The sequence below is a fragment of the Leucoraja erinacea genome, chromosome 4 (assembly GCF_028641065.1).
Source record: "Leucoraja erinacea ecotype New England chromosome 4, Leri_hhj_1, whole genome shotgun sequence".
In the NCBI taxonomy this organism is placed as follows: domain Eukaryota; kingdom Metazoa; phylum Chordata; class Chondrichthyes; order Rajiformes; family Rajidae; genus Leucoraja; species Leucoraja erinaceus.
In genome coordinates this window covers 59,321,943-59,348,535 of record NC_073380.1, presented here as the reverse complement: position 1 = coordinate 59,348,535, position 26,593 = coordinate 59,321,943, and the positions used below count along the sequence as shown (strand labels likewise).

At 45.9% G+C, this 26,593-nt stretch overlaps 1 protein-coding gene across 4 annotated transcripts in view; it reads right to left on the bottom strand.

The window, feature by feature from the left end:
• The window catches only part of LOC129696459 (protein spire homolog 1-like), a 163,775-nt gene that overhangs the window by 35,622 nt on the left and 101,560 nt on the right, over nucleotides 1-26,593 (bottom strand). For 2 of the 4 annotated variants that reach the window (XM_055634366.1, XM_055634368.1), the window contains exons 6-9: nucleotides 25,895-26,059; nucleotides 15,702-15,788; nucleotides 14,010-14,139; nucleotides 874-915 (exon numbers count right to left, since the gene is read on the bottom strand). In XM_055634366.1, coding sequence (XP_055490341.1) covers nucleotides 874-915; nucleotides 14,010-14,139; nucleotides 15,702-15,788; nucleotides 25,895-26,059 — 424 coding nt within the window. The remainder of the gene's footprint in view (nucleotides 1-873; nucleotides 916-14,009; nucleotides 14,140-15,701; nucleotides 15,789-25,894; nucleotides 26,060-26,593) is intronic. The other 2 variants (XM_055634367.1, XM_055634369.1) reach the window with 1 other exon arrangement.

Here is a 26,593-nt window from a genome sequence, read left to right as displayed (position 1 = left end):
GCTATGTTAAGGGCCGATGCTCATCACCACCTTCTCGAACGCAGTCTGTGATGGATGATAAATACTGGACTGGCCCATGTCACGATAGATGAATGAACCTCCCAGAGGAGGTTTACGAGAATGATCCCAGGAATGATTAGGTTATCGTATGATGAGAGTTTGACGTCACTGGGCCTGTACTCCCTGGAGTTTAGAAGGGCGAGGGGTTACCTCATTAAAAGTGAAAGGCAGAATGGTGAAAGGCCTGGATAGAGTGGATGTGGAGAGGATGTTTCTACTAGTGGGAGAGTCTAGGACCAGAGGTCATAGGCTCAGAATAAGAGGACATACATTCAGAAAGAAGATGAGAAAATCTGAAAGAAGATGATTTCTTCAGTCAGAGAGTGGTGCATTTGTGGAATTCATTGCCATAAAAGGCTGTAGAGGCCATGTCATTGGGTATTTTTAAGGCTGAGATTGATAGATAGATTCTTGATTTGTATTGGTGTCTGGGATAATGTGGAGAAGGCAGGGTAATGGGGTTGAGAGGGAAATATGGATCAGGCATGACTGAATGGGGGAGCAGACGGAATGGACGGAAGGGCCTAATTCTGCTCCAAGACCTTATGACATAAATAAACATAAATGCCACTTTTGTCCACGCGCAGTGGCTTTTGACTCCGTTCACAAAGAGCATCACCAGATGAAACCCCCCCGACATCACGGATATTGATACGACACCACCGCAGCCCCTGCACCAAGCACGTCACACGGCAACACGGCACAGAGACTAGTCCACGTAGCCGAGAATGACCAACACAACGATGAAGTGTGGGTTGCAAAAGCAGAAGCAAGACGTGACAACATGTCAGGTACGGGGAGAACTGCCTTTACCTGACCAGTCAAAACTGTGAGAAAAGCTAATTGGCCTCCTTACTGTAAGAAAAACAACCAGATGGTTAGGAAGAACAGCAACATTAGTGGGTCATCATCGTCAATAACACTTCACACTTGCAATAATGTGTAGCGGGTCCATTACATGACCGTGACTCCACGTCTTCATATTTATGTTCATGTGATAGGAGCAAAATTAGGCCACTCGGCCCATCTAGTCTACTCCGCCATTCAATCGTGGCTGATCTATCTTTCCTTCCCAATCCCATTTCCTACCTTCTCCCCTTAACCCCAGACACCCGTACGAATGAAGAATCTATCAGTCTCCACCTCAAACATATCCATTGACGGCACCCACAGCTGTCTGTGGCAACAAATTCCACAAATTCACCACCCTCTGACTGAAGGAATTCCTCCTCATCTCCTTTCTAAAGGTACTTCCTTTTATTCTGCGGATATGGCCACTGGTCCTAGACTCTCCCTCTAGTAGACTCCCCACATCCACTCCATCCAAGCCTTTCACTATTTGTCAAACGCTCATCATATGTTAACCCCCCCCCCCCTTCCCCAATCATCCCTGGGATCATTCTAGTAAACATCCTCTGGACCCTCTCCAAAGCAAGCAAATCCTTCCTCAGAAATGGGGCCCAATTATTGGGAAGCAGTGCAAAGGATCTGCTGGCACTGAGATCTAATCTGGCCCAGGTTCTTCCAGCAGATTCACCATCGGAGGTTGCGGAGAACCCATAACCCTAATCCCCAACTTCACCGGATTGGACGCAAGGAGTTCAACACTAAGGACCAGTTACAGACGAGTTCTGTACTTCCACATTTGCGAAGGAGTGCAGGGGAATTCAGGTCTGAGGGCATTTGCTGCAAGGAGGAGTTAGAAAAACATGCATTATTTTCTCTGGAGGCTGAGGGAAGACCTCATGAATTCATATTATAGGAGCAGAATTGGACCATCCGGCCCAGCAAATCTAATCTGCCATTCAATTATGGCGGATCTATCTTTTCCTCTCAACCCCATTCTCCTGCCTTCTCTCCATAACCCCTGACATCCATACTAATCGATGAAAATGACGAGAGGTACAGATGGAGAAGACAGTTGGAATCGATTTCCCAGGGTGGAAATGTCAAAGACCAGCCGGTATAACTTTAAGGTGAGACGGGCAAAGTTTAAAGGAGATGTGCGGGTCAAGTTCTTTTTTGTTTACATAGAGGTGGATGTCTGGAATGCATTGTTAGGGTGGTGGTGGAGGTTGATACGATAGAGGCGTTTAAGAGGCTTTTAAATAGGCACATGGATATGTGGTGAATTCTGCATGCTTCTGCTGCATACAGAGGTGTAGTCAATGACTTTGTTGAGTGGTGTGGGCTGAATCATCTGCAGCTCAACACCGACAAGACTAAGGAGTTAGTGGTGGACTTTTAGAGGAGAGGAACACCCCTGTCTCCATCAATGTGGATGTACAGTTTACCAGGGAGTACAAATACCTTGGACAGTAAACTGGACTGGTCCAGGAACGCTGAGATCCTGTACAAGAAGGGACGGAGCCGGCTGTACATTGAGAGAAGGCTGTGTTTTTTATGACTGTTAGCAGATCAATTTCCCTCCTGGGATAAATAAAGTTCTATCGTATCGTTTTGTATCTCTTGTGAGGACCTTATCAAAAGCCTTCTCAAATCCAAATACATCACACCTGCTCGTTCACCCTCCTCTGTTCTGTTTGTTACATCTTCATAAACGTTTCAGTAGATTTCAGTGGTAGGTATATGGAATGAGCTGCCAGATGAGATGGCTGAGGCAGAAACTATAACAACATTTAAAGGACATTTGGACAGGTATATGGATCGGGAAGGTTTAGAGGGATATAGGCCAGATGGAACTAGTGTAGATGGGGCACCTTGGTCGGCGTGGGCAAGCTGGGCAGAGTGGGCCTGCTTCCGTGCTGTATGACCCTGTAACTAGATTTGTTTAAAGCACGATTGCTTTTTATGTCCATGTTGGCTCTGACCAACCTTGTCAATTTTCTTCAATGCTCTGCTGTTACATCTATTATGATGCACTTTTCCTACAACCAATGTCAGGCTAACGTGCATCTAATGACAAGTAAACACAATGTGCTGGAATAACTCAGCGGGTCAGGCATCTAGAAACATAGAAAATAGGTGCAGGAGTAGGCCATTCGGCCCTTCGAGCCTGCACCGCCATTCAATATGATCATGGCTGATCATCCAACTCAGTATCCTGTACCTGCCTTCTCTCCATACCCCCTGATCCCATTAGCCACAAGGGCCACATCTAACTCCCTCTTAAATATAGCCAATGAACTGGCCTCAACTACCTTCTGCGGCAGAGAATTCCAGAGATTCACCACTCTCTGTGTGAAAAATGTTTTCCTCATCTCGGTCCTAAAAGATTTCCCCCTTATCCTTAAACTGTGACCCCTTGTTCTGGAACTGTGACCCCTTGTCTCTGGAGAACATGGAGAGAACCCTTTCCAGTTGGAAGGTTTAGCCGAAATGTCACCTACCCATGTTCCCCAGAGATGGTGCCTGACTCACTAACATACTCCAGGACTTTGTGTCTTTTCTTGTAAAGCAAGGCTTGCAGTTCCTTGTTCCGCCACAGCCTGCATCCAATTCCTGTTTTCCCTCCATCTCCTTTTATAAATAAGGGGGTTGCATTCACTTCCCTCTGTTCCGTGATCACCAGGACTTTGGAAAATGATCAGCAATTCATCCAGTTTCTAGGGTCAATAGACAATAGACAATAGGTGCAGGAGTAGGCCATTCGGCTCTTCGAGCCAACACCGCCATTCAATGTGATCGTGGCTGATCATCCACAATTAGTACCCCGTTCTTGCCTTCTCTCCATATCTCTTGACTCCGCTATCCCTAAGAGCCCTATCTAACTCTCTCTTGAAAGCATCCAGAGAACCGGCCTCCACCACCCTCTGAGGCAGAGAATTCCATACACTCACAACTCTGTGTGAAAAAGTTTTTCCTCATCTCCATTCTAAATGGCTTACCACTTATTCTTAAACTATGGCCCCTGGCTCTGAACTTCCCCAACATCGGGAACATGTTTCCTGCCTCTAGCGTGTCCAAACCCTTAATAGTCTTATATGTCTCAAGAAGATTCCCTCTCATCCTTATAAATTCCAGAGTATGCAAGCCCAGCCGCTCCAATCTATCAACATATGACAGTCCCGCCATCTAGGGAATTAACCTGGTGAACCTACGCTGCACTCCCTCAAATTCACTAAATATTCTAGGTCATTCCCTCTTCTCCCCTCTCCCATCAGGCAAGAGGCATAGAAGTTTGAAAACACAACTGAACCATCCTATCACCAACCAGAGAGAAGTCTTGACCTCCCATCTACCTCATTAGAGGCTCTTGGACTATCTTTAAGTATACTTTATTTTGCACTAAATCTTATTCCCTTTATCCTGTATCTGTACGCTGTGGATGGCTCAATTGTAATCATATATAATCTTTCCTCGGACTGGATAGCATGCAACAAAACAGCTTTTCACTGTGCTTTGGCACACGTGACAATAAACTAAACTTAATACTAACTGGATAGCACACAAAAAAAAACTTTTCACTGTACCTCGGTACACGTCGTGATAATAATAAACTAAACTAAACATGGATGTAGATTATCAGCCTTCAATCCTGTTAATTTCCCTAATACCATCTCCGTACAAATACCAAATTCAATCAGTCCTTCCCTCTCACTACTACCACGGGCTTCCTAACATTCATGGGACATTATTCTAGGCTTTCTTTGTGAGAGAAACAATGTAGACTGAGCTTCCAGTTCAGGGACTACACTCGATGTTTGCCAGCCATATAATGTAGTGTCACCCACTGGTATATGAACATACAAAGGTTAGTGCTTAACGTACCCACTACAATAATCCCAGTGCTCAGACTTTTTTGCTTATTAGTGTGATGCACAGGTTAACTTGCCATTGAGCATTTATATAATAGCGATAAATACGTAGACAACTTTCTAAATAGGGAGAGGAATCAGAAATGGGAGGTGCAGTTGGACTTGGGAGTGCTGGTGCAGGATTCCCAAAAGGTTAATTTGCTGGTTGAGTTGGAGGTAAGGAAGTCAAATGCAAAGCTACCATTCATTTCCAGGGGACTATAATATGAATGCAACGTGGTAATGCAGAGGCTTTATAAGGTGCTGGTGAGGCAGTAGTGTGAGCAGTTTGGGCCCCAAATCTGAGGAGGGATGTGCTGTCGTTGGAGAGGGTCCAGAGGAGGTTTACAAGAATGATCCGAGGAAGGATTGGGTCAACAAATGATGAGCATTTAACGGCACTGGGCTTTTCTTGCTGGAGTTTAGATGGATGAGGGGAAAATCTCATTGAAATCTGCCAAAGATCTGGATAGAGTGGATGTGGAAAGGATGTTTCCAGTAACAGGAGAGTATAAAACCAGAAGGCACTGCCACAGAATAAAAGGGACATACCTTTAGAATGGAAATAAGGAGGAATTTATTCAGTGGTGAATCTGTGGAATTCATCGCCACAGATGGCTATGGAGGCCAAGTCAATGGGTATTTTTACAGTGGAGGTTGAGAGGTTTTTGATTAGTACTGGTGTCTGGGTTATGGGAGAAGGCAGGAGAATGGGGTTGAGGGGGAATAATAGATCAGCCATGATCAAATGGCAGGATAAACTCGATGGCCTAATTCTGCTCCTATGTCTTGTGGTTGACATGTGGCTGCAGGTGAACTGGAAAAATGGGAATAAGGGAACAGAGAAAAAAATATGGTATGTGTATGAAATACTCAAATATTGAGACTGCCACAAAATGTACACAGGCAAGCAGGCAGGAATAGATAGGACTTCAGAGATATCAAGCAAACTAAAACAAGCATCCATTCTTCCCCAGACTGCACCTTATCAAAGCCATTTTGGGTAGGTCATTAGGGCCAGCACAGTGGCAGAGTAGCTGCCTTACATCGCCAGAGACCCAGGTTTGATCCTTTCTACAGGTGCTGTGTAAATTGTCCCTAGTCAATAGGATAGTGTTAGTACTCGCCGTGTTTGCTGGTCGGTGCAGATTTGGTGAGCCGAAGGGCCTGTTTCCGTGTTGCCTCTCTAAAGTCTAAAGGTCACCACAAACTGTGGACAATATTTGAAAAAAAGGACACAAAGTGGTGGAGTAACTCAGCGGGTCAGACAACATGGACAGGTGACATTTTGGGTTGGGACCCTTTTGAAAAGTAGGTTTTACAGAGGGTTAAAGTGTGTCACAACCTCCAATCATTTGTTAAATTAGTTTAACTTGGCATCATGTTCGACACATACATTGTGGGCCAACGCCTGGGCCTGTTCCTGTGCTGTACTGTTCTATGTTCTATGAAATCCTGAAGAGTCATCGACTCAGACACACTGGCACATACACAAGCACTCGCACGTACACACACTCGCACGTACACACACTCGCACGTACACACACTTGCACATAATTGCAGGTACTCACTCACATGTGCACACACGCTCGCAGAAACTCACATACCTGTGTGTACTCACTCGCACATGCACACACGCACACAGTTCCATTTAGTTTATTATCACATGTTCAGAGTTAAAGTGAAAAAGTTTCCACACACTTATATCCACACACTCACATGCACACACGTACAGCACACACATTTACTGCCGAGAGAACAAGGGGACCCAGTTTTGTGGGGGGGGGGCGAGAACTAAGATGGACCATTGGTGACTACATTGAACACTGTGTAACTTTGTAGGCACGCCATACGTGGAGACTATTGGCATACCTTGTGTACGGCACATCAAACAAAGAACTTCACTGTCACACGTGAAAATAAAGTAGCAGTCAATCAATAACATACTTCCGCGCACGTGCGCGCACACACACGCGCACACACACGCGCACACACACGCGCACACACACACGCACACACACACACGCACGCACACACACGCACGCACACACAGGAACACACAGGAAGAAAGTTAGCAATCTGCACAGTCGCATGCAGCTCACATCCAGCTGTATTTCACGATACAGGTCTCTTAGGCAGCACAAAAACATTCTGTTCAGCGAAATAAGTTCTAGCCGGAGTCACTTCCCCTTTGTTGTCCTCTGGAGGGTCCCTCGAGTTCCCATGGATACTACTCGTTGTCACACTGGGGCATACTGCCAGGGGAAGGACTGGACTTGATGGCCAGGAACCTGACCCACATTTAACTAAATGACAAGTGTTTAAAAACCTCATCTTGATGTGTTAAATAACAGACCTCTGCAGACAGACCACAGGAGGATGTTTCATACTGGGCTTGACAGCCATGCTGATTTTTAACTTCTTGCCTTAGGCTATGGGTCTCATATCACTTATTAAAATCAACTGGAAATCATATAAAGAATGGAAAATGTGGTAAACAGGTCAAACTGCATTAGTGGAATGAGAAATAGAGTTAAGTTGCTGCCTTACAGCGCCAGAGACCCAGTTTGATCCAGACTACGCGTGCTGTCTGTACGGAGTTTGTATGTTCCCCTATGACCACGTGGGTTTGCTCCAGTTTTCTCCCACATTCCCAAAGACGTGCAGGTTTGTAGGTCAATTGGCATCTGTAAATTGCCCCATAGTGTGGGATAACATTGAACTGGTGTACCATCCTGTTTCCATGCTGTATGTCCAACCTAAACCAAACCAACAGTCAGAACTGCTGTAGATTTGGGAGGAACAACAGCAGCAACAGATACGACTGATTGGCTCTAGCCCAAGTGGGAGGAGGGGTGGAAACAGTTGAAAACTGAGGAATTTGCTCTGTAAATTGGTAAATCAGGCAATTTATCAGTCAATTTAAGCAGGACGGCTCTTAGCGAGCGGCAGTGAGTGAGCGGCCTAGTGAGGGAAGTTCCCTGTGAGAAAAGTGTGAGTCTTTGGCAAGGAGGCTGAGGAGCGGAGACCACGCAATACGCTTGAGAGGTAGAGACGAAAGAAGGAGATGTCAGGCAAGCTGATTCAGTGCGATGCTTGCAGTATGTGGGAGGTCAAGGACACTGCTGGTGCCTCTGGCTGCTACAAATGCGAAAAATGCATCCAGGTAGAGCTCCTGAAGGGCCGTGTTGGGGAACTGGAGAAGCAAGTGGATGACCTCCGGTTCGTACGAGAAACGGAGTCGTTCCTCGACAAGTCCTACAGTACGATTGTTACACCTAAGGTACTGGAAGAGAGAAGGTGGGAGACAGTGAGAAAGGGAGGGAAGCATGGAATGCCAACGTCCCCGGGTGGTGTACCTCTTGTAAACAGGTTCATCCGCTTAGAAGCTGTTGGGACAGAAGACGTGAGCGGCAGACTGGCCTGTGATGCGAATAGGGCTGTTGAGCCAAAACCAAAAAGGCCTAAGGCAGGCAAGGCCATTGTAGTGGGAGACTCCATCGTGAGAGGTACGGACAGGGGTTTCTGCGGCAACAGACGGGATGCGAGGATGGTGTGCTGCCTTCCCGGTGCCAGGATCCAGGATGTCACGGACAGAGTGCAGAAAATCCTCAAGGGCGAAGGTGAACATCCGGAAGTGGTAGTGCATGTCGGCACAAACGATGTCGGAAAGAAGGGGATGAATATTCTGCAGCGTGACTTTAGAGAGCTCGGAAAAATGTTGAAAAGCAGGACCTCCAGGGTTGTTATCTCCGGTTTGCTTCCAGTTCCCCGTGCTGGCGAGAGCAGGAACAGGGAGATACGGGACCTGAACGTGTGGCTGAGGAACTGGTGCACGGGGCAGGGATTTAGATTCTTAGATCACTGGGATCTGTTTTGGGGTAAGGGGGAACTGTACAAAAGGGACGGATTGCATCTTAACAGGTGTGGGACCAGCATTCTGGCAGGCAAGTTTGCCACTGCTACACGGGTGGTTTTAAACTGAATAAGGGGGGTGGGGTGTTGAATGGGACAGTGGAGGATGGAGTTAAAGGGAAAGGGTTTCTTAAATGTGTGAGCGTAGAGACCGAAGGGTGTAAAATGAGGGGAGAGGAAATAGGTAGCAAGGTGAAAAGTAAAAGTGGCAGGCAGACAAAACCAGGGCAAAAATCAAAAAGGGCCACTTTTCAACATAATTGTGTAAGGGGTAAGAGTGTTGTAAAAACAAGCCTGAAGGCTTTGTGTCTCAATGCAAGGAGCATTCGTAATAAGGTGGATGAGTTGAATGTGCAGATAGCTATTAATGACTATGATATAGTTGGGATCACGGAGACATGGCTCCAGGGTGACCAAGGCTGGGAGCTGAACATCCAGGGATATTCAATATTCAGGAGGGATAGACAGAAAGGAAAAGGAGGTGGGGTAGCGTTACTGATTAGAGAGGGGATTAATGCAATGGAAAGGAAGGACATTAGTTTGGAGGATGTGGAATCGGTATGGGTAGAGCTGCAAAACACTAAGGGGCAGAAAACGCTGGTGGGTGTTGTGTACAGGCCACCTAACAGTAGTAGTGAAGTTGGAGATGGTATCAAACAGGAAATTAGAAATGCGTGCGACAAAGGCAAAACGGTTATAATGGGTGACTTCAATCTACATATAGATTGGGTGAATCAAATTGGCAGGGGTGCTGAGGAAGAGGATTTCTTGGAATGTATGCGGGATAGTTATCTAAATCAACATGTAGAGGAACCAACGAGAGAGCAGGCTATTTTAGACTGGGTATTGAGTAATGAGGAAGGGTTAGTTAGCAATCTTGTTGTACGTGCCCCCTTGGGCAAGAGTGACCATAATATGGTTGAGTTCTTCATTAGGATGGAGAGTGACATTGTTAATTCAGAAACAATGGTTTTGAACTTAAAGAAAGGTAACTTTGAGGGTATGAGACGTGAATTGGCCAAGATTGACTGGCAATTAATTCTAAAAGGGTTGACGGTGGATATGCAATGGAAGACATTTAAAGACTGCATGGATGAACTACAAAAATTGTTCATCCCAGTTTGGCAAAAGAATAAATCAGGGAAGGTAGTACATCCATGGATGACAAGGGAAATCAGGGATAGTATCAAAGCGAAGGATGATGCGTACAAATTAGCCAGAAAAAGCAGCATACCGGAGGACTGGGAGAAATTCAAAGACCAGCAGAGGAGGACAAAGGGCTTAATTAGGAAAGGAAAAATAGATTATGAAAGAAAACTGGCAGGGTACATAAAAACTGACTGCAAAAGTATTTATAGATATGTGAAAAGAAAGAGATTAGTTAAAACAAATGTAGGTCCCTTGCAGTCAGAAACAGGTGAGTTGATCATGGGGAACAAGGATATGGCGGACCAATTGAATAACTACTTTGGTTCCGTCTTCACTAAGGAAGACATAAATAATTTGCCGGAAATAGCAGGGGACCGCGCGGGGTCAAAGGAGTTGGAGGAATTGAGTGAAATCCAGGTTAGCCGGGAAGTGGTGTTGGGTAAATTGAATGGATTAAAGGCCGATAAATCCCCAGGGCCAGATAGGCTGCATCCCAGAGTACTTAAGGAAGTAGCTCCAGAAATAGTGGATGCATTAGTAATAATCTTTCAAAACTCTTTAGATTCTGGAGTAGTTCCTGAAGATTGGCGGGTAGCAAACGTAACCCCACTTTTTAAGAAGGGAGGGAGAGAGAAAATGGGGAATTACAGACCAGTTAGTCTAACATCGGTAGTGGGGAAACTGCTAGAGTCAGTTATTAAAGATGGGATAGCAGCACATTTGGAAAGTGGTGAAATCATTGGACAAAGTCAGCATGGATTTACAAAAGGTAAATCATGTCTGACGAATCTTATAGAATTTTTTGAGGATGTAACTAGTAGTGTGGATAGGGGAGAAGCAGTGGATGTGGTGTATCTGGACTTCCAGAAGGCTTTCGACAAGGTCCCACATAAGAGATTAGTATACAAACTTAAAGCACAAGGCATTGGGGGTTCAGTTTTGATGTGGATAGAGAACTGGCTGGCAAACAGGAAGCAAAGAGTAGGAGTAAACGGGTCCTTTTCACAATGGCAGGCAGTGACTAGTGGGGTACCCCAAGGCTCAGTGCTGGGACCCCAGCTATTTACAATATATATTAATGATCTGGATGAGGGAATTGAAGGCAATATCTCCAAGTTTGCGGATGACACTAAGCTGGGGGGCAGTGTTAGCTGTGAGGAGGATGCTAGGGGACTGCAGGGTGACTTGGATAGGCTGGGTGAGTGGGCAAATGTTTGGCAGATGCAGTATAATGTGGATAAATGTGAGGTTATCCATTTTGGTGGCAAAAACAGGAAAGCAGACTATTATCTAAATGGTGGCCGATTGGGAAAGGGGGAGATGCAGCGAGACCTGGGTGTCATGGTACACCAGTCATTGAAGGTAGGCATGCAGGTGCAGCAGGCAGTAAAGAAAGCGAATGGTATGTTAGCTTTCATTGCAAAAGGATTTGAGTATAGGAGCAGAGAGGTTCTACTGCAGTTGTACAGGGTCTTGGTGAGACCACACCTGGAGTATTGCGTACAGTTTTGGTCTCCAAATCTGAGGAAGGACATTATTGCCATAGAGGGAGTGCAGAGACGGTTCACCAGACTGATTCCTGGGATGTCAGGACTGTCTTATGAAGAAAGACTGGATAGACTTGGTTTATACTCTCTAGAATTTAGAAGATTGAGAGGGGATCTTATAGAAACTTTCAAAATTCTTAAGGGGTTGGACAGGCTAGATGCAGGAAGATTGTTCCCGATGTTAGGGAAGTCCAGGACAAGGGGTCACAGCTTTAGGATAAAGGGGAAATCCTTTAAAACTGAGATGAGAAGAACTTTTTTCACACAGAGAGTGGTGAATCTCTGGAACTCTCTGCCACAGAGGGTAGTTGAGGACAGTTCATTGGCTATATTTAAGAGGGAGTTAGATGTGGCCCTTGTGGCTAAGGGGATCAGGGGGTATGGAGAGAAGGCAGGTACGGGATACTGAGTTGGATGATCAGCCATGATCATATTGAATGGTGGTGCAGGCTCGAAGGGCCGAATGGCCTACTCCTGCACCTAATTTCTATGTTTCTATCCCACACCAGGCCCCCACCACTCTGTAAAAAATTTGCCCCACAAATATCCACTAAACCTTCGCCCTCTCAACATATAGCTATGTCCTCAAGTGTTGGACATTTCCACCCTGGGGTTAAAGGTCCTGACAGTCTACCCTATCGATGCCTCTCATAATTTTTACATAGTTCTATCAGGTCTCCCCTCAACCACTGAAGTTCCAGAGAAAGCAATCCAAGTCTCTTCGTCCTCTCCCTGTAGCTGAAACCCTCTAATCCTGGCAGCATTCAGGTAAAAGCTTGGCTTAAAGCTTTTTAAATATTGCAGTTGTATCTGCTTCTACCATCTGCCTTGGGAGCACGTTCCAGACATCTCCATCGCTGCACAAAAAGCCATGCCTCGCGAATCTTCTTTAAACTCTCCCGCTCTCACTTTAACCCTATGCCGCATAGTTCTTGACATCTCCATCCCAGCAAAAAGGCTCTATCTACCCTATCTATCCCTCTCAGGAGTTTATAATCTCCTATCAGGTCTCTCCATAGCCTCTGATGCTCTGGAGGAGGCAAAGTGCTGCTGCCGCCTCACAGCGCCAGAGACCCAAGTTCGATCCTGACCTCTGTCGCTGTCTGTGTGGAGTTTGCACGTTCTCCCTATGACCGCGTGGGCTTCCTCCCACATCCCAAAGACGTGCGGGCTTGTACGTTAACTGGTTTCTGTAAATTGCTCCAAGTGTAGAGAGTGGTTGAGAAAATGGGATAATATAGATCGGGTGATCAATGTTCTCTGGGTGGGCCGAAGGGCTTGTTTCAATGCAGTAACTTCTAACTAAACTAAGACAACCCAAGTTTGTCCAGTCACTCCTTACAACCAATGACCTATGATCCAGGCAGCATTCTAGTAAGCCAAAGGATCAAGGAGCGGAATTAGGCCAATCGGCCCATTAAGTCACATTAATGTCTTTGACATTCAATCATGGCTGATCTATGTTTCCCTCTCAACTTCCCCCTGTACCCGTTCCAAAACCTTTCCTTCGAGTAGAGAAGTTGGGAGGTCATGCAGCAACTATATAAGACGTTGGTGAGACAACATTTAGAATATGTTGTTCAGTTTTGGGCAACATGTTATAGAGAAAGATGTTGTCACGCTTGAAAGGAAGCAGAAAAGAGTTATGACAATGTTGCCAGGACTCGAGGGCCTAAACCAGGCGTGTCAAACTCATTTTAGGTCACGGGCAAAATGCAACTTCATGTCCGCACGCATACACAAAAGCAGTCCGATCCGGTACGCGGACACCTGCAACCCGCTCTGGCATCGGGGAAACCATCCCACGGGCCAGATCAGACCCCTGTATAGGGAGGGGTTGAGCAGGCTAGGATTTTATTCCTTGGCGTGCAGGAGGATGAGAAGTGATCAAAGTCAATGTGGGCATTGTGACGTCAGCAGCTCAAGCGACGATTATATTTTTAAAAAAGTGAATCTTGGGATCAATTTTATTCAAAATCTGTGAAAATAATTGACCAAGGAGTGATAAATCCCTACTGAATTTGTAAAAATCTCTGCGTTTTTGCATCTGGTTTTCGAGGAGATACTTTGGAAACGCAAAATGCTGTACACACACACACACACACACACACACACACAGTTTTAAAAGTATATAGAAGATTTAGACATGTGTAGGAAAGAACTGCAGTTGCTGGTTTAAATCAAAGGTAGACACAAAATGCTGGACTAACTCAGCGGGACAGGCAGCATCTCTGGAGAGAAATAATTCCTTCTCTCCAGAGATGCTGCTTGGCCCGCTGACTTACCCCAGCATTTTGTGTCTACCTTTGACAGGTACATGGATCAGATAGGTTTAGAGGGATATGTGCCAAACACAGGTAGTGTAGGTGGAGCATGTTGGTCGGTGTGTGCATGCTGGGCCGAAGGGCCTGTTTCCACACTGTATGACTCTATGACCTCCACAACCTTCCTGTAATGGGGCAACCACAACTGCCTGCAATGCTCCAAATGCAGATCAAGAAAAGTATTTAATGAAGCTGCAACACGAGTAGCAAATGCATAAACACTTGTAACCATGGAAACCCAAGGTGAAGGGACTCACCGAGTCGACTCCGCCGTATCTCATCAGGCGACACTGGCCGTAGCTTCCGCTCGGACTTGATCTCTTCTAATATTCTTTCGTGAAGGCTTTGGGGCCGATGAGGGGTTGGCTTCAGTTTCCGGGCAGATGCCTTTGGCCAAAATAACACATAACAATCTGTTAAAATACTGACTGGAAAAGATCGGCACAGTGCCACAGCGGTGGAGCTGCTGTCATACAGCGAAGATAGATAAAAAGTGCTGAACTCAGTGGGTCAGGTAGCATCTCTGCAGAAAAAGGATGAGTGACTTCTTGGGTTGGAACCCTTCAGACTGCTGCCTTACATCGCCAGAGTCCTGGGTTCGATCATGACTATGAGAGTTGTCTGTATGGAGTTTGTACATTCTTCCTGTGACTGTGTGGGTTTTCTCCGGGTGCTCCAGTTTTCTTCTAGATTCAGATTCAGATTCAGATTCAATTTTAATTGTCATTGTCAGTGTACAATACAGAGACAACAAAATGCATTTAGCATCTCCCTGGAAGAGCGACATAGCAAACGATTTGAATAAATAATAATAAGTGTCCGGGGGGGGGTGGTGATTGGCAGTCACCGAGGTACATTGTTGAGTAGAGTGACAGCCACCGGAAAGAAGCTGTTCCTCGACCTGCTGGTTCGGCAACGGAGAGACCTGTAGCGCCTCCCGGATGGTAGGAGGGTAAACAGTCCATGGTTGGGGTGAGAGCAGTCCTTGGCGATGCTGAGCGCCCTCCGCAGACAGCGCTTGCTTTGGACAGACTCAATGGAGGGGAGCGAGGGAACCGGTGATGCGTTGGGCAATTTTCACCACCCTCTGCAATGCCTTCCGGTCGGAGACAGAGCAGTTGCCATACCATACTGTGATGCAGTTGGTAAGGATGCTCTCGATGGTGCAGCGGTAGAAGTTCACCAGGATCTGAGGAGACAGATGGACCTTCTTCAGTCTCCTCAGGAAGAAGAGACGCTGATGAGCCTTCTTGATCAGAGTAGAGGTATTGTGGGTCCAAGAGAGGTCATCGGAGATGTTGACTCCCAGGAACCTGAAGCTAGAAACACGTTCCACCTCCGTCCCGTTAATGTGGATGGGGGTGTGCGTGCCGCCTCTGGACTTCCTGAAGTCTACAATGAGCTCCTTGGTCTTCTTGGACTTCTACACTCCAAAGCCGTGCATGTTTGTAGGATAATTGGCTTTAGTAAAATTGTAAATTGTCCCGAGGATGTAGGATTGTGCTAGTGTACAGGGAGATCGCTGGTCAGCGCGGACATGGTTTTGCTGAAGGGCCTATTTCCGCACTGTATCTCTAAAGTCTAATCAAAGCAGGGTACGCCTTTTGCTTTAAAGATCTTGGAACCTCAGAGGTGAAGTTGTGGATGAAACAGACAGAGTAAACCTGCGGAAAACATCCAAAACCAGGAGCCATAAAGTGCCGTCACGTTCAAATTCCTCTTTCTAAACATTGCCATTCCTCTAGTCTCCCTCTCCCCAGACTCGCAGTATGAAGAAGGGTCTCAACCCATTCCTTCTCTCCAGAGATGCTGCCCGTCCCGTTGAGTTACTCCAGCACTTTGCATCTATTATCAGACTCCTCGATCCACACTCACGGCTGACAGAGCTATCAGACTGCTTTATAAGGTCGCCAGAGGTTTTGGGAATTCTGGAAATCCACTGTACTTACAGGGTTTAACGGAGGACGAGAGCGGATAAAATCCAGGATAATTTCGTGAGCACTTTTCTTCAATTTCGGTGGAACGTTGCCATTAACCTGCAGCAGAGGAATAAGGACAAGTCACATTGAGATCTTGGAATTGAAGCAAGGCTGTAACAAAGAGCTGTGAAGGAACATCAGAATGGAACACCTAGACATATGAAGAACATGCACGTCAATTCAAGTTCACCTCCATGAGTACATAGAAACATAGGAAATAGGTGCAGGAGTAGGCCATTCGACCCTTCGAGCCTGCACCGCCATTCAATATGATCATGGCTGATCATCCAACTCAGTATCCTGTACCTGCCTTCTCTCCATACCCCCTGATCCCTTTAGCCACAAGGGCCACATCTAACTCCCGCTTAAATATAGCCAATGAACTGGCCTCAACTACCTATGTGGCAGAGAATTCCACAGATTCACCACTCTCTGTGTGAAAAATGGTTTCCTCATCTCGGTCCTAAAAGATTTCCCCCTTATCCTTAAACTGTGACCCCCTTGTTCTGGACTTCCCCAACATCGAGAAGTATGCTGAAGTATAGGCAGTGAAGAATCTGCTTGCATCACAAAGACTCAGACAACATGAAAACATAAATTATACATAAATTGCATTTTAATTCTACATGACTGCAAAGAAAAAGACTGTAAGGCTTAGGAAGTTGGGCATGTCCCCAACAACTCTCACCAACCTCTACAGATGCATTGGAATACATCGTTACATGGCTTGAGAACAGCTCCACAGACTGCAAGAAATTGCAGAGAATTGTGAACGCAGCCCAGACCATCAAAAAAAAACCAACCGCCCTACCATTAGCTCCATTTACTCTTCGCGCTGCCTCAGCAATGTCACCAGCATAATCAAGGACGAGTTGCACCCCGGCCACTCCCTCTTCTCCCCTCTCTCATCGGGCAAAAGGTGTAGAAATGCGAAAACGCACACCTCCAGATTCAGGGACTGTTTCTTCCCAGCTGTTATCAGGCAATTACCAACTAGGGAGCAGTCCTGAGCTGCTATCTACCTCATTGGAGGCCCTCGGAATATCTTTGATCGGGTTTACTGGACTTTATGAATGAATGAATGAATGAATGAATGAATGATAAGTTTATGAATATGTTTATGAATAAGTTTATTGGCCAAGTATTCACATACAAGGAATTTGCCTTAGTGCTCCGCTCACAAGTGACAACATGACATAAAGTGACAGTTAGGAATGACACATAAAACATTAAACATTAATAATAAAACATTATCCATTAAACATGGGAATTAAATAAAATACCAGAGCAAAAGGAGGCTTGCACTAAACGTTATTCCCTTTATCACATATCTGTACACTGTGGGCAGCTCGATTGTAATCATGTCTTGTCTTTCCATTGACTGGCTAGCACGCAGCAAAAAAGTTTTTCAATGTACCTCGGTACATAGAAACATAGAAAATAGGTGCAGGAGGAGGCCATTCGGCCCTTCGAGCCAGCACCGCCATTCATTGTGATCATGGCTGATAGTCCCCTATCAATAACCCGTGCCTGCCTTCTCCCCATATCCCTTGACTCCACTAGCCCCTAGAGCTCTATCTAATTCTCTCTTAAATCCATCCAGTGACGTGGCCACCACTGCCCTCTGTGGCAGGGAATTCCATAAATTCACAACTCTCTGGGAGAAAAAGGTTTTTCTCACCTCAGTCTTAAATGGCTTCCCTTTTATTCTAAGACTGTGGCCCCTGGTTCTGGACTCGCCCGACATTGGAACATTTTTCCTGCATCTAGCTTCTCCAGTCCTTTTATAATTTTATATGTTTCTATAAGATCCCCCCACATCCTTCTAAACTCCAGTGAATACAAGCCTAGTCTTTTCAATCTTTCCTCATGTGACTGTCCCACCATCCCAGGGATCAATATCGTCAACCTACGCTGCACTGCCTCAATCACAAGGATGTCCTTCCTCAAATTAGGAGACCAAAACTGTACACAATACTCCAGATGTGGTCTCACCAGAGCCCTATACAACTGCAGAAGAAACTCTTTACTCCTATACTGAAATCCTCTTGTTATGAAGAGGACAATATGACAATAAACTAAACTGAACTAAAATAAAGTGAATACAATTTTGACTTTTAAAAGACATTTGCACAAATATATAGAAACTAAACTAACGTCCATACGTGGAATTGACGCCAGTGATCACTGCATGGTATCTCAGGTGGGGGGGGGGGGGTATGGGGGGGGGGGGGGGGGGAGTCACGGGTCGTTGAGAAGAGAGATGCCTGAACCTGAACTGCCCTGATGGAGCTCAGCAGACCAAACACCTCACGCACGTTGCAGCCTTGGGTTCCACATACTGGGCACTGAATGAGTAAAGGGCAGCACGGTGGTGCAGCGGTAGAACTTCTGTCTCACTGCGCCAGAGACCCGTGTTCGATCCTGATCATGGATAGGTGATATTTCCAAAGGGAAGATGCAGAGTGCAGAATGTAGCTTGTGTGAATGACTCATCCTGGTGGATGTTGGTGTGGCCTCTTTCCAATTTCCCTTCCTGCCCACGCATGGGTTTAAGGTGAGGGGGAAAAGACTTAATAGGAATCTGAGGGGTAACTTTTTCACACAAAGGGTGGCGGGTGTATAGAACGAGCTGCCAGAGGAGGAGGTAGTTGAGGCAGGGACTAGTGCAATGCTTAAGAAACAAGTAAACAGGTCCATGGATAGGAGCGATTTAGAGGGATATGGGTCAAACGTAGGCAGGTGGGACTAGAGTGGCAGGGACAGGTTGGGCCAAAGGTACTGTTTGCACGCTGTCTGATTCTATGACATGGATAATTGCTCTGCAGGGAATGTTTTGCATAGAAACATAGAAAATGGGTGCAGGAGTAGGCCATTCGGCCCTTCGAGCCTGCACCGCCATTCAATGATCATGGCTGATCATCCAACAGTATCCTGTACCTGCCTTCTCTCCATACCCCTTGATCCATTTAGCCACAAGGGCCACATCTAACTCCCTCTTAAATATAGCCAATGAACTGGCCTCAACTACTTTCTGTGGCAGAGAATTCCACAGATTCACCACTCTCTGTGTGATTTTTTTTTTCTCATCTCGGTCCTAAAAGACTTCCCCCTTCTCCTTAAACTGTGACCCCTTGTTCTGGACTTCCCCAACATCGGGAACAATCTTCCTGCATCTAGCCTGTCCAACCCCTTAAGAATTTTGTACGTTTCTATAAGATCCCCCCTTAATCTTCTAAATTCTAGCGAGTACAAGCCAAATCTATCCAGTCTTTCTTCATATGAAAGTCCTGCCATCCCAGGAATCAGTCTGGTGAACCTTCTCTGTGCTCCAACTGTGGCAAGAATGTCTTTCCTCAGATTAGGAGACCAAAACTGTACGCAATACTCCAGGTGTGGTCTCACCAAGGCCCTGTACAACTGCAGTAGAACCTCCCTGCTCCTATACTCAAATCATTTTGCTATGAATGCTAACATACCATTCGCCTTCTTCACTGCCTGCTGCACCTGCATACTTTTAATGACTGGTGTACCATGTCACCCAGGTCTCGTTGCATCTCCCCTTTTCCTAGTCGGCCACCATTCAGATAATAGTCTACTTTCCTGTTCTTGCCACCAAAGTGGACAACCTCACATTTATCCACATTATACGGCATCTGCCATGCATTTGCCCACTCACCCAACCTATCCAAGTCACCTTGCAGCCTCCTAGCATCCTCCTCACAGCTAACACTGCCACCCAGCTTCGTGTCATCCGCAAACTTGGAGATGTTGCATTCAATTCCCTCGTCCAAATCATTAATATATATTGTAAATAGCTGGGGTCCCAGCACTGAGCCTTGTGGTACCCCACTAGTCACTGCCTGCCATTCTGAAAATGACCCGTTTACTCCTACTCTTTGCTTCCTGTCTGCCAGCCAGTTCTCTATCCACATCAATACTGAACCCCCAATACCGTGTGCTTTAAGTGTGTATACTAATCTCTTATGTGGGACCTTGTCGAAATCCTTCTGAAAGTCCAGATACACCACATCTACTGGTTCTCCCTTATCTACTCTACTAGTTACATCCTCGAAAAATTCTATAAGATTCGTCAGACATGATTTACCTTTCATAAATCCATGCTGACTTTGTCCAATGATTTCACCACTTTCCAAATGTGCTGCTATCCCATCTTTAATAACTGATTCTAGCAGTTTCCCCACTACCGATGTTAGACTAACTGGTCTGTAATTCCCCGTTTTCTCTCTCCGTCCCTTTTTAAAAATTGTTAGAGAAAATCACTTCCAGAAGGTTTGGGATCAGTTCCAATTCTTTGCAATTCCTTGCTGCCTTGGATAGAGCCGTTCTCAAACCGTGTTGTGATGCATCCCGATAAATTGTTTTTACAGCGCATCTGTAGGAGTGGTTGAGAGATGTTGGGGACTAGCTGAACTTCCTAAGCCTTCAAAGGAAGTAGAGGCGTTGGTGCTCTGCAGGGTGAATACACAGCCATTCACCCAGTGGTGTAATCAAGAACCCGAGGAGAGAGGTTTCAGGTAAAAGGGGAAAGATGGCTCGAGTGTAATCATGTATTGTCTTTCCGCTGCCTGGTTAACACACAACAAAAGCTTGTCATGGTACCTCGGTACACGTGACAATAAACTAAACTCAAACTCAAAAAAAGTGTGCAAAGTGCAATCCGTGGAGTAATATATTATTGGTCTCATATATAGCAGGCAGTCATTTAGTCATGAGGTCACAGAGCACAGAAACGTTGGCCCCATGGGCCCATGACACGTTGCAAATTCTGACCAAGTTGTGCCATCTAACATGGTCCCAATTACCCGTGCTTGGCACATATCCCTCTGAACATTTCCTATCCATGTACCTGTCCAGGTGATTTTTGAATGTTGTTATAATACCTACCTCAACTTCCTCCTCTGGCAGCTCGTTCCATGTTCCCACCACCCTCTGAGTGAAAATGTTGCCTCTCAGATTCCTATAAAATCTTTCGCTTCTCACCTTAAACCTACTATGTCGTCTGGTTCTTAATTCCCCTACTGTGGGTAAAACATTCAGTGCATATTCCCCTCATGATGTTATTATACACCGCTATAAGAGATACGACACAAATCTGTTTTACTTTAGACTTTAGAAATACAGCTTGGAATCAGGCGCTTCGGGGACACACTGAGTCCACGCCGATCAACGATTCCACAACACTAACACTATCCTACACACATATTTATCATTTTACCGAAGCCAATTAGCCTACAAATCTGTACGTCTTTGGAGTGGGGGAGGAAACCGGAGCACCCGGAAAGACCACACGGTCACTGGGAGAACGTGCAAACTCCGTACACACAGCAACCACCGTCAAGATGGAACGCGGGTCTCTAGCGCTGTAAGGCAGCAACTCTACTGCTGTGACACCGTGCCACCTGTTCACCAGGAGGCAAACTAAACAAAATTCCCCATTGCATAAAAAGTGTCTCGAGTATATTTTTCGTTGATGAAGAATTTCCCAGAATGTCAATATACATTCCAAAAGTCTAATAAAGGCAGCTAGCTTACTTCATATCTTCCTATAACACAGTAAACACAGTGTAAATCAGAAACTGGTTTTCCCTGATTAGCAATGCCAAAGTATTGCCTCATTCAACAAGGACCAAAACAAAAACCATAATGTGCCAATGACTTGACAAAGTTGACGTTCATCATGACATTACTCAATGGAGGGACACAAGACTATATACCAGAGGTGCAAAAACAATCAATTTTCCTGCTGTTGAAACATGGGGACATAATTTATGAAATATCCCCACATGTTCCTGAATCTTTAACATTTGAACTTCCATCAGTTTAGTTTAGTTTATTATTGTTACGTGTACCGAGGTACAGCAAAAAGTTTATGTGTTGGAGACAGAGTCATACAGCATGGAAACAGACCCTTCAGTCCAATTTGCCCATGCCGACCAATGTGTCCCATCTACGCTAATCCCACCTGCCTGCATTTGGCCCATATCCCCCTAAACCTGTCCTATCCATATACCTGTCCAAATGCTTCTTAAATGTTGTGATATCAACCTGAGCAAACCGGAGACAATATCCCATTTTAACCAGTGCAGCAAAATTAAATGTTCTTCTTTTTTTTTTAAATGGTCAATGCTGCTTTATTTGTCACATGAAATGTACTCCTTTTTTTTTTAAATGGTCAATGCTGCTTTATTTGTCACATACACGACTGCACAGTGAATATTTTTTCCATATTTAAGGGGCTGTCCCACTTTCACGACCTAATTCACAACCTTTTTTACTCGTGGACATTTTTCATCATGGTAGAAAAACGCGCCGACCTACTTAATGCCACAAGTATCTACCACTAGCAACACAGCCTGCTACGACCTACCTACGCCCGCCTACGACCTTGTGACGACCATGCTGTGAGTACGAGTCAGAGGTCGTGAATTAGGTCGTAAAAGTGGGACAGCGTCGCCATTTTTGGCTCGATTATTCAAGTCCTTTCATACGATTTACTGCCTCAAGACTGCTTGGTTCTGCATTCACCTGGATCCTACATTTACACCAAGGGATGAACAACCCAGTCACCGGCATGGAAAGATCTCAGACATCAACATAAGACGACTGGTAAACAACGTGAATCATCTTTTGACGCCCATCCAACTTCTCAAAATCATAAGAGACATCACACTTCCTACTGCCCCTGGCTACAAGTGTCAAATAATACTTTTCTTCCAATTGGGTCAGATTCTATGCAACATGCCTGTAATCTATGGACGGCAGGCATGCTACACTACCCTGCTGCTAACGTTCAACCGCAGATCAATACAAAGGCTCTGTTTGTCCCTGCTTTCCTTTTCAATGTGAATCTGGGTCTCTGGTGCTGCGAGGCAAAGGCTCTACCCACTGCACCACTACCCGTCTCTAGTGACTGCATTAAAAATAACAAATACAGCTTTAAAATATAACAAATGCCCCCCTCATGAGCCTCTCATATGGAACTGACGGTGATCTTGGTGGGCCCAAGCTCCCTAAAAGAGGCAACACAAGTAGAGAGAGCGATAGAGGCTGTGTGTGGTATGCTTGCCTTGACTGGCCAGGACATCGAAGGCAAGAGCCAGCAAGTCAAGGTGCAGCTCCTGAAGACCTTTGTTTGGCTGCATTTGGAGTACTCTGTGCAGTTTAGTTTTGTTTTGTTTAGAGATACAGCGCGGAAACAGGCCCTTTGGCCCACCGAGTCCGTGCCGCACACTAACACTATCCTACACACGCTTGGGACAATTTACAATTTTACCGAAGCCAACTAACCTACAAAACTGTACGTCTTTGGAGTATGGGAGGAAACCGAGCTCCTGGAGAAAACCCATGCAGGTCAAGGGGAGAACGTACAAACTGTGTATTGACAGCACTTGTGGTCAGGATGGTACCCGGGTCTCTCGTGTTGTAGGGCAGCAACTATACAGCTGTGCCACAACCAGTTCTGTGCCACAACCAGTTCTGGTCGTCCTATTATAGGAAGGATGTGGAGGCTTTGGATCTGGTGCAGAAGAGGTTTAGCAGAATGCTGATGGATTAGAGGGTGTTAGCTACAGGGTGAGTTTTGGATTTGGGCAGACTTGGATTGTTTTCTCTTCAACACCAGAAGATGAGGGAAGAACTGATAAGATAGATATAATATTATGAGGCAGAAATAGGGTAGACAGTCAGAATATTCTTTCCAAGGGTGGAAATGTCCAACACTAATGGGCGTAGCTTTAAACTGAGGCGGGCAAAGTCTAAAGGAGATGTGCGGGCCAAATATTTTTACACAGAGGGTGATGGGTGCTTGGAACATGCTAACAGGGGTGGTGTTGGAGGAAGACACTATAGTGGTGCTTAAGAGGCTTATAGATAGGCAGATGGATATACAGGAATTTGGATCATGTGCAGGTAGACAAGATTAGTTTGTCATCTAGTCTCACATTGGACACAGACATTGTGGGCTGAAGGGCCAGTCCTGTATTGTCCTCCTCCATGTTCTATGTGAATACATCCCTGCACAGTTGAAGTAGGATTTCCATGTGTAGGAAGGAACTGCAGATGCCGGTTTACACCGAAGATGGACAGGAAATGCTGGAGTAACAGAGCAGGTCAGGCAGCATCTCTGGAGAAAAGGAATAGGCGAAGTTTCGGTTCGAGAGCCTTCTTCAGACCGAGCGTCAGAGAAGAGGGTGTATTGTGTGCAGTTTTGGTCACCTGGAGTATTGTGTGCAGTTTTGGTCCCCTAATTTGAGGAAGGACATTCCTGCTATTGAGGTAGCGTTTACAAGGTTAATTCCTGGGATGGCGGGACTGTCATATGCTGAGAGAATGGAGCGGCTGGGCTTGTACACTCTGGAGTTTAGAAGGATGAGAGGAGATCTTGTTGAAACATACAAGATTGTTAAGGGTTTGGACACGCTAGAGGCAGGAAACTTGTTCCCGATGTTGGGGGAGTCCAGAACCAGGGGCCAGTTTAAGAATAAGGGGCAAGCCATTTAGAACGGAGGCGATGAAACATTTTTTCTCACGGAGAGTTGTGAGTCTGTGGAATTCTCTGCCTCAGAGGGTGGTGGAGGCCGGTTCTGTGGATGCTTTCAAGAGATAGATAGGGCTCTTAAAGATAGTGGAGTCAGGGATTACGGGGGGAAGGCAGGAATGGGATAATGATTGTGGATGATCAGCCATGATCACATTGAATAGCGGTGCTGGCTCGAAGAGCTGAATGGCTGACTCCTGCACCCTATTGCCTATTGAGATAGAAACTGCAGGTGTGAAAAGGTACAGAACAAATCAGAGCCAGCACCAAGCCAAATAGCCCACGATGGTACATGGTTGGCTGTGGAGGATGTGATAACGAAGGTATACAAACAGTAAAACTAGCAAGATTACTATGGTGGGGGAGGGATGGAGAGAAAGGGAATGCAGGGTTACTTGAAATGAGATAAATTAATATTCATACCGTTAGGTTGCAAGTTGCCCAAGCAAAATATGAGGTGTTGTTCCCCCAATTTGCGTGTGGCCTCACTCTGACAATGGAGGATACCCAGGACTGGAAGGTCAGTGTGGGAATGGGCAGGGGCGTTTAAATGTTTGGCAACTGGAAGATCGCGCAGACCAAGGCGGACTGAGCAAAGATGTTCAGCAAAAAGATGGCCAAGTCTACGCTTGGTTTCGCTGATATACAGGAGCCCACACTGAGACGGATACAGTGGATGGGGCTGGGGAATGAACAATGGATACAGTGGATTTCCTTATTCCTTTACTCCAAAATCTGGTTTAGGTATGTGCAGTAAGATGAGAAATAAACCACTTCAAGCAAACCTTGAACAATCAGCACACTTAATGAACAAAAATACAGCAATAAGAGTTTTATGGCCTTTTTTGATCCCCAGCCAATAACACATGATTGCAAGTTGATGGCAGAGAGACATAGTCAAGGCTGCAGTGAAGCAGGTCATTCAGTCCACCACATCCATGCCGACCGTCAAGTACCCAACTGCATGAGTAGACACACCTGCTCTGGTGCTTCTACACCTTAGTGTTCCACTCAGTACCCCGAAGAATTGAACCTTGCATGTCCAGTTATCGAAGGGCTGTCATTGAGCTTTTGTCCAGTAGAAATGTAACCGCACACTTTTCCGAGCTTCAGAGGGGCAGCACAGTGATGGAGTTACTACCTTACAGCACCAGAGACCCATATGCAGGCAGATGAGCACAGTTTAACTTGGCATCATGGTCGGCACAGACATTGTGGGCCGGAGAGCCCGTTCCTGTGCTGAACTATTCTATGGTCTATATTTGGCAACCTTTAGTTTAGTTTAGATCAGAGATACAGCATGGATACAGCCCCTTTTGACCCACTGAGTCCGCGCCGGTCGTCAGTTCTATCTTAGACACTAAGGACAATTTGCAGAGGCCAATTAACCTACAAACCCACATGCCTTTGGGATGTGGAAGGAGAGTGGAGCCATCAGAGAAAATCCACGCAATCACGGGGAGAACGTGCAAACTCAAACAGCACCCGAGGTCAGGATCAAACCCGTGTCTCCGGCACAGTGAGACAGCGGCTCAGCCGGCTGTGCCACGGTGCCGCTGCTCTCCACTACACAGGAACAGGCGGGCGGGTGATGAGGACTCACCATGACTTTCCGCAGGGTGTACCTTCTGGATCGGATGTCGTCCATCAGCATCTCGTAGGGCGTGAGCTGGTACTCAATGGGCAGCGGGTTGTACTGTCTCTCCTGCACCTTCTTCAGCTTCACGCCATTCCGCAAATCCCTCATCACTTGCACCCAGAAGCATGCCTGGAGGTGAACAGTCGTTAGTCGTCATTAGTAGACACTCAACAGGAACAGGATCTGCACATTAACGTGAGCAAGAGGTCCCCAAACGGCCCATCTCAAGGAGATTTATCTGTAAGGCCTCTAGATATAGGACCACAGAATTATGCCACTCTCAGTAGAGTAGTCCCTTCAGCACCGCTCCCTCATTAATTCCCTCAAACGCACGTACAATTCCTCCTTCATAGTCCTCAATGATTCTATTACACACACAAAACACGAGCTCCACGTCACAGTAAGCCTCTGGCAAAAAATGAACATCACCCTTTTATATTTCGCCCTTGGTCCTCAAGTCAAATTCCAATGGAATAAATTCTCTCCATTTCCCAAATGTAATCTTCCAGTCGACTCTCAACCTCTGGTCCATTGAGGACCAGCCCAGTAGCTATGGTCAAACCATAGCGCTTGAACTCTTCAACACATAACCATGCAAGCTCATTTTTTTTCTACACCCTCTAGGAATCTCCACATCCTTCCCAGGAATGATTGGGTTAACAT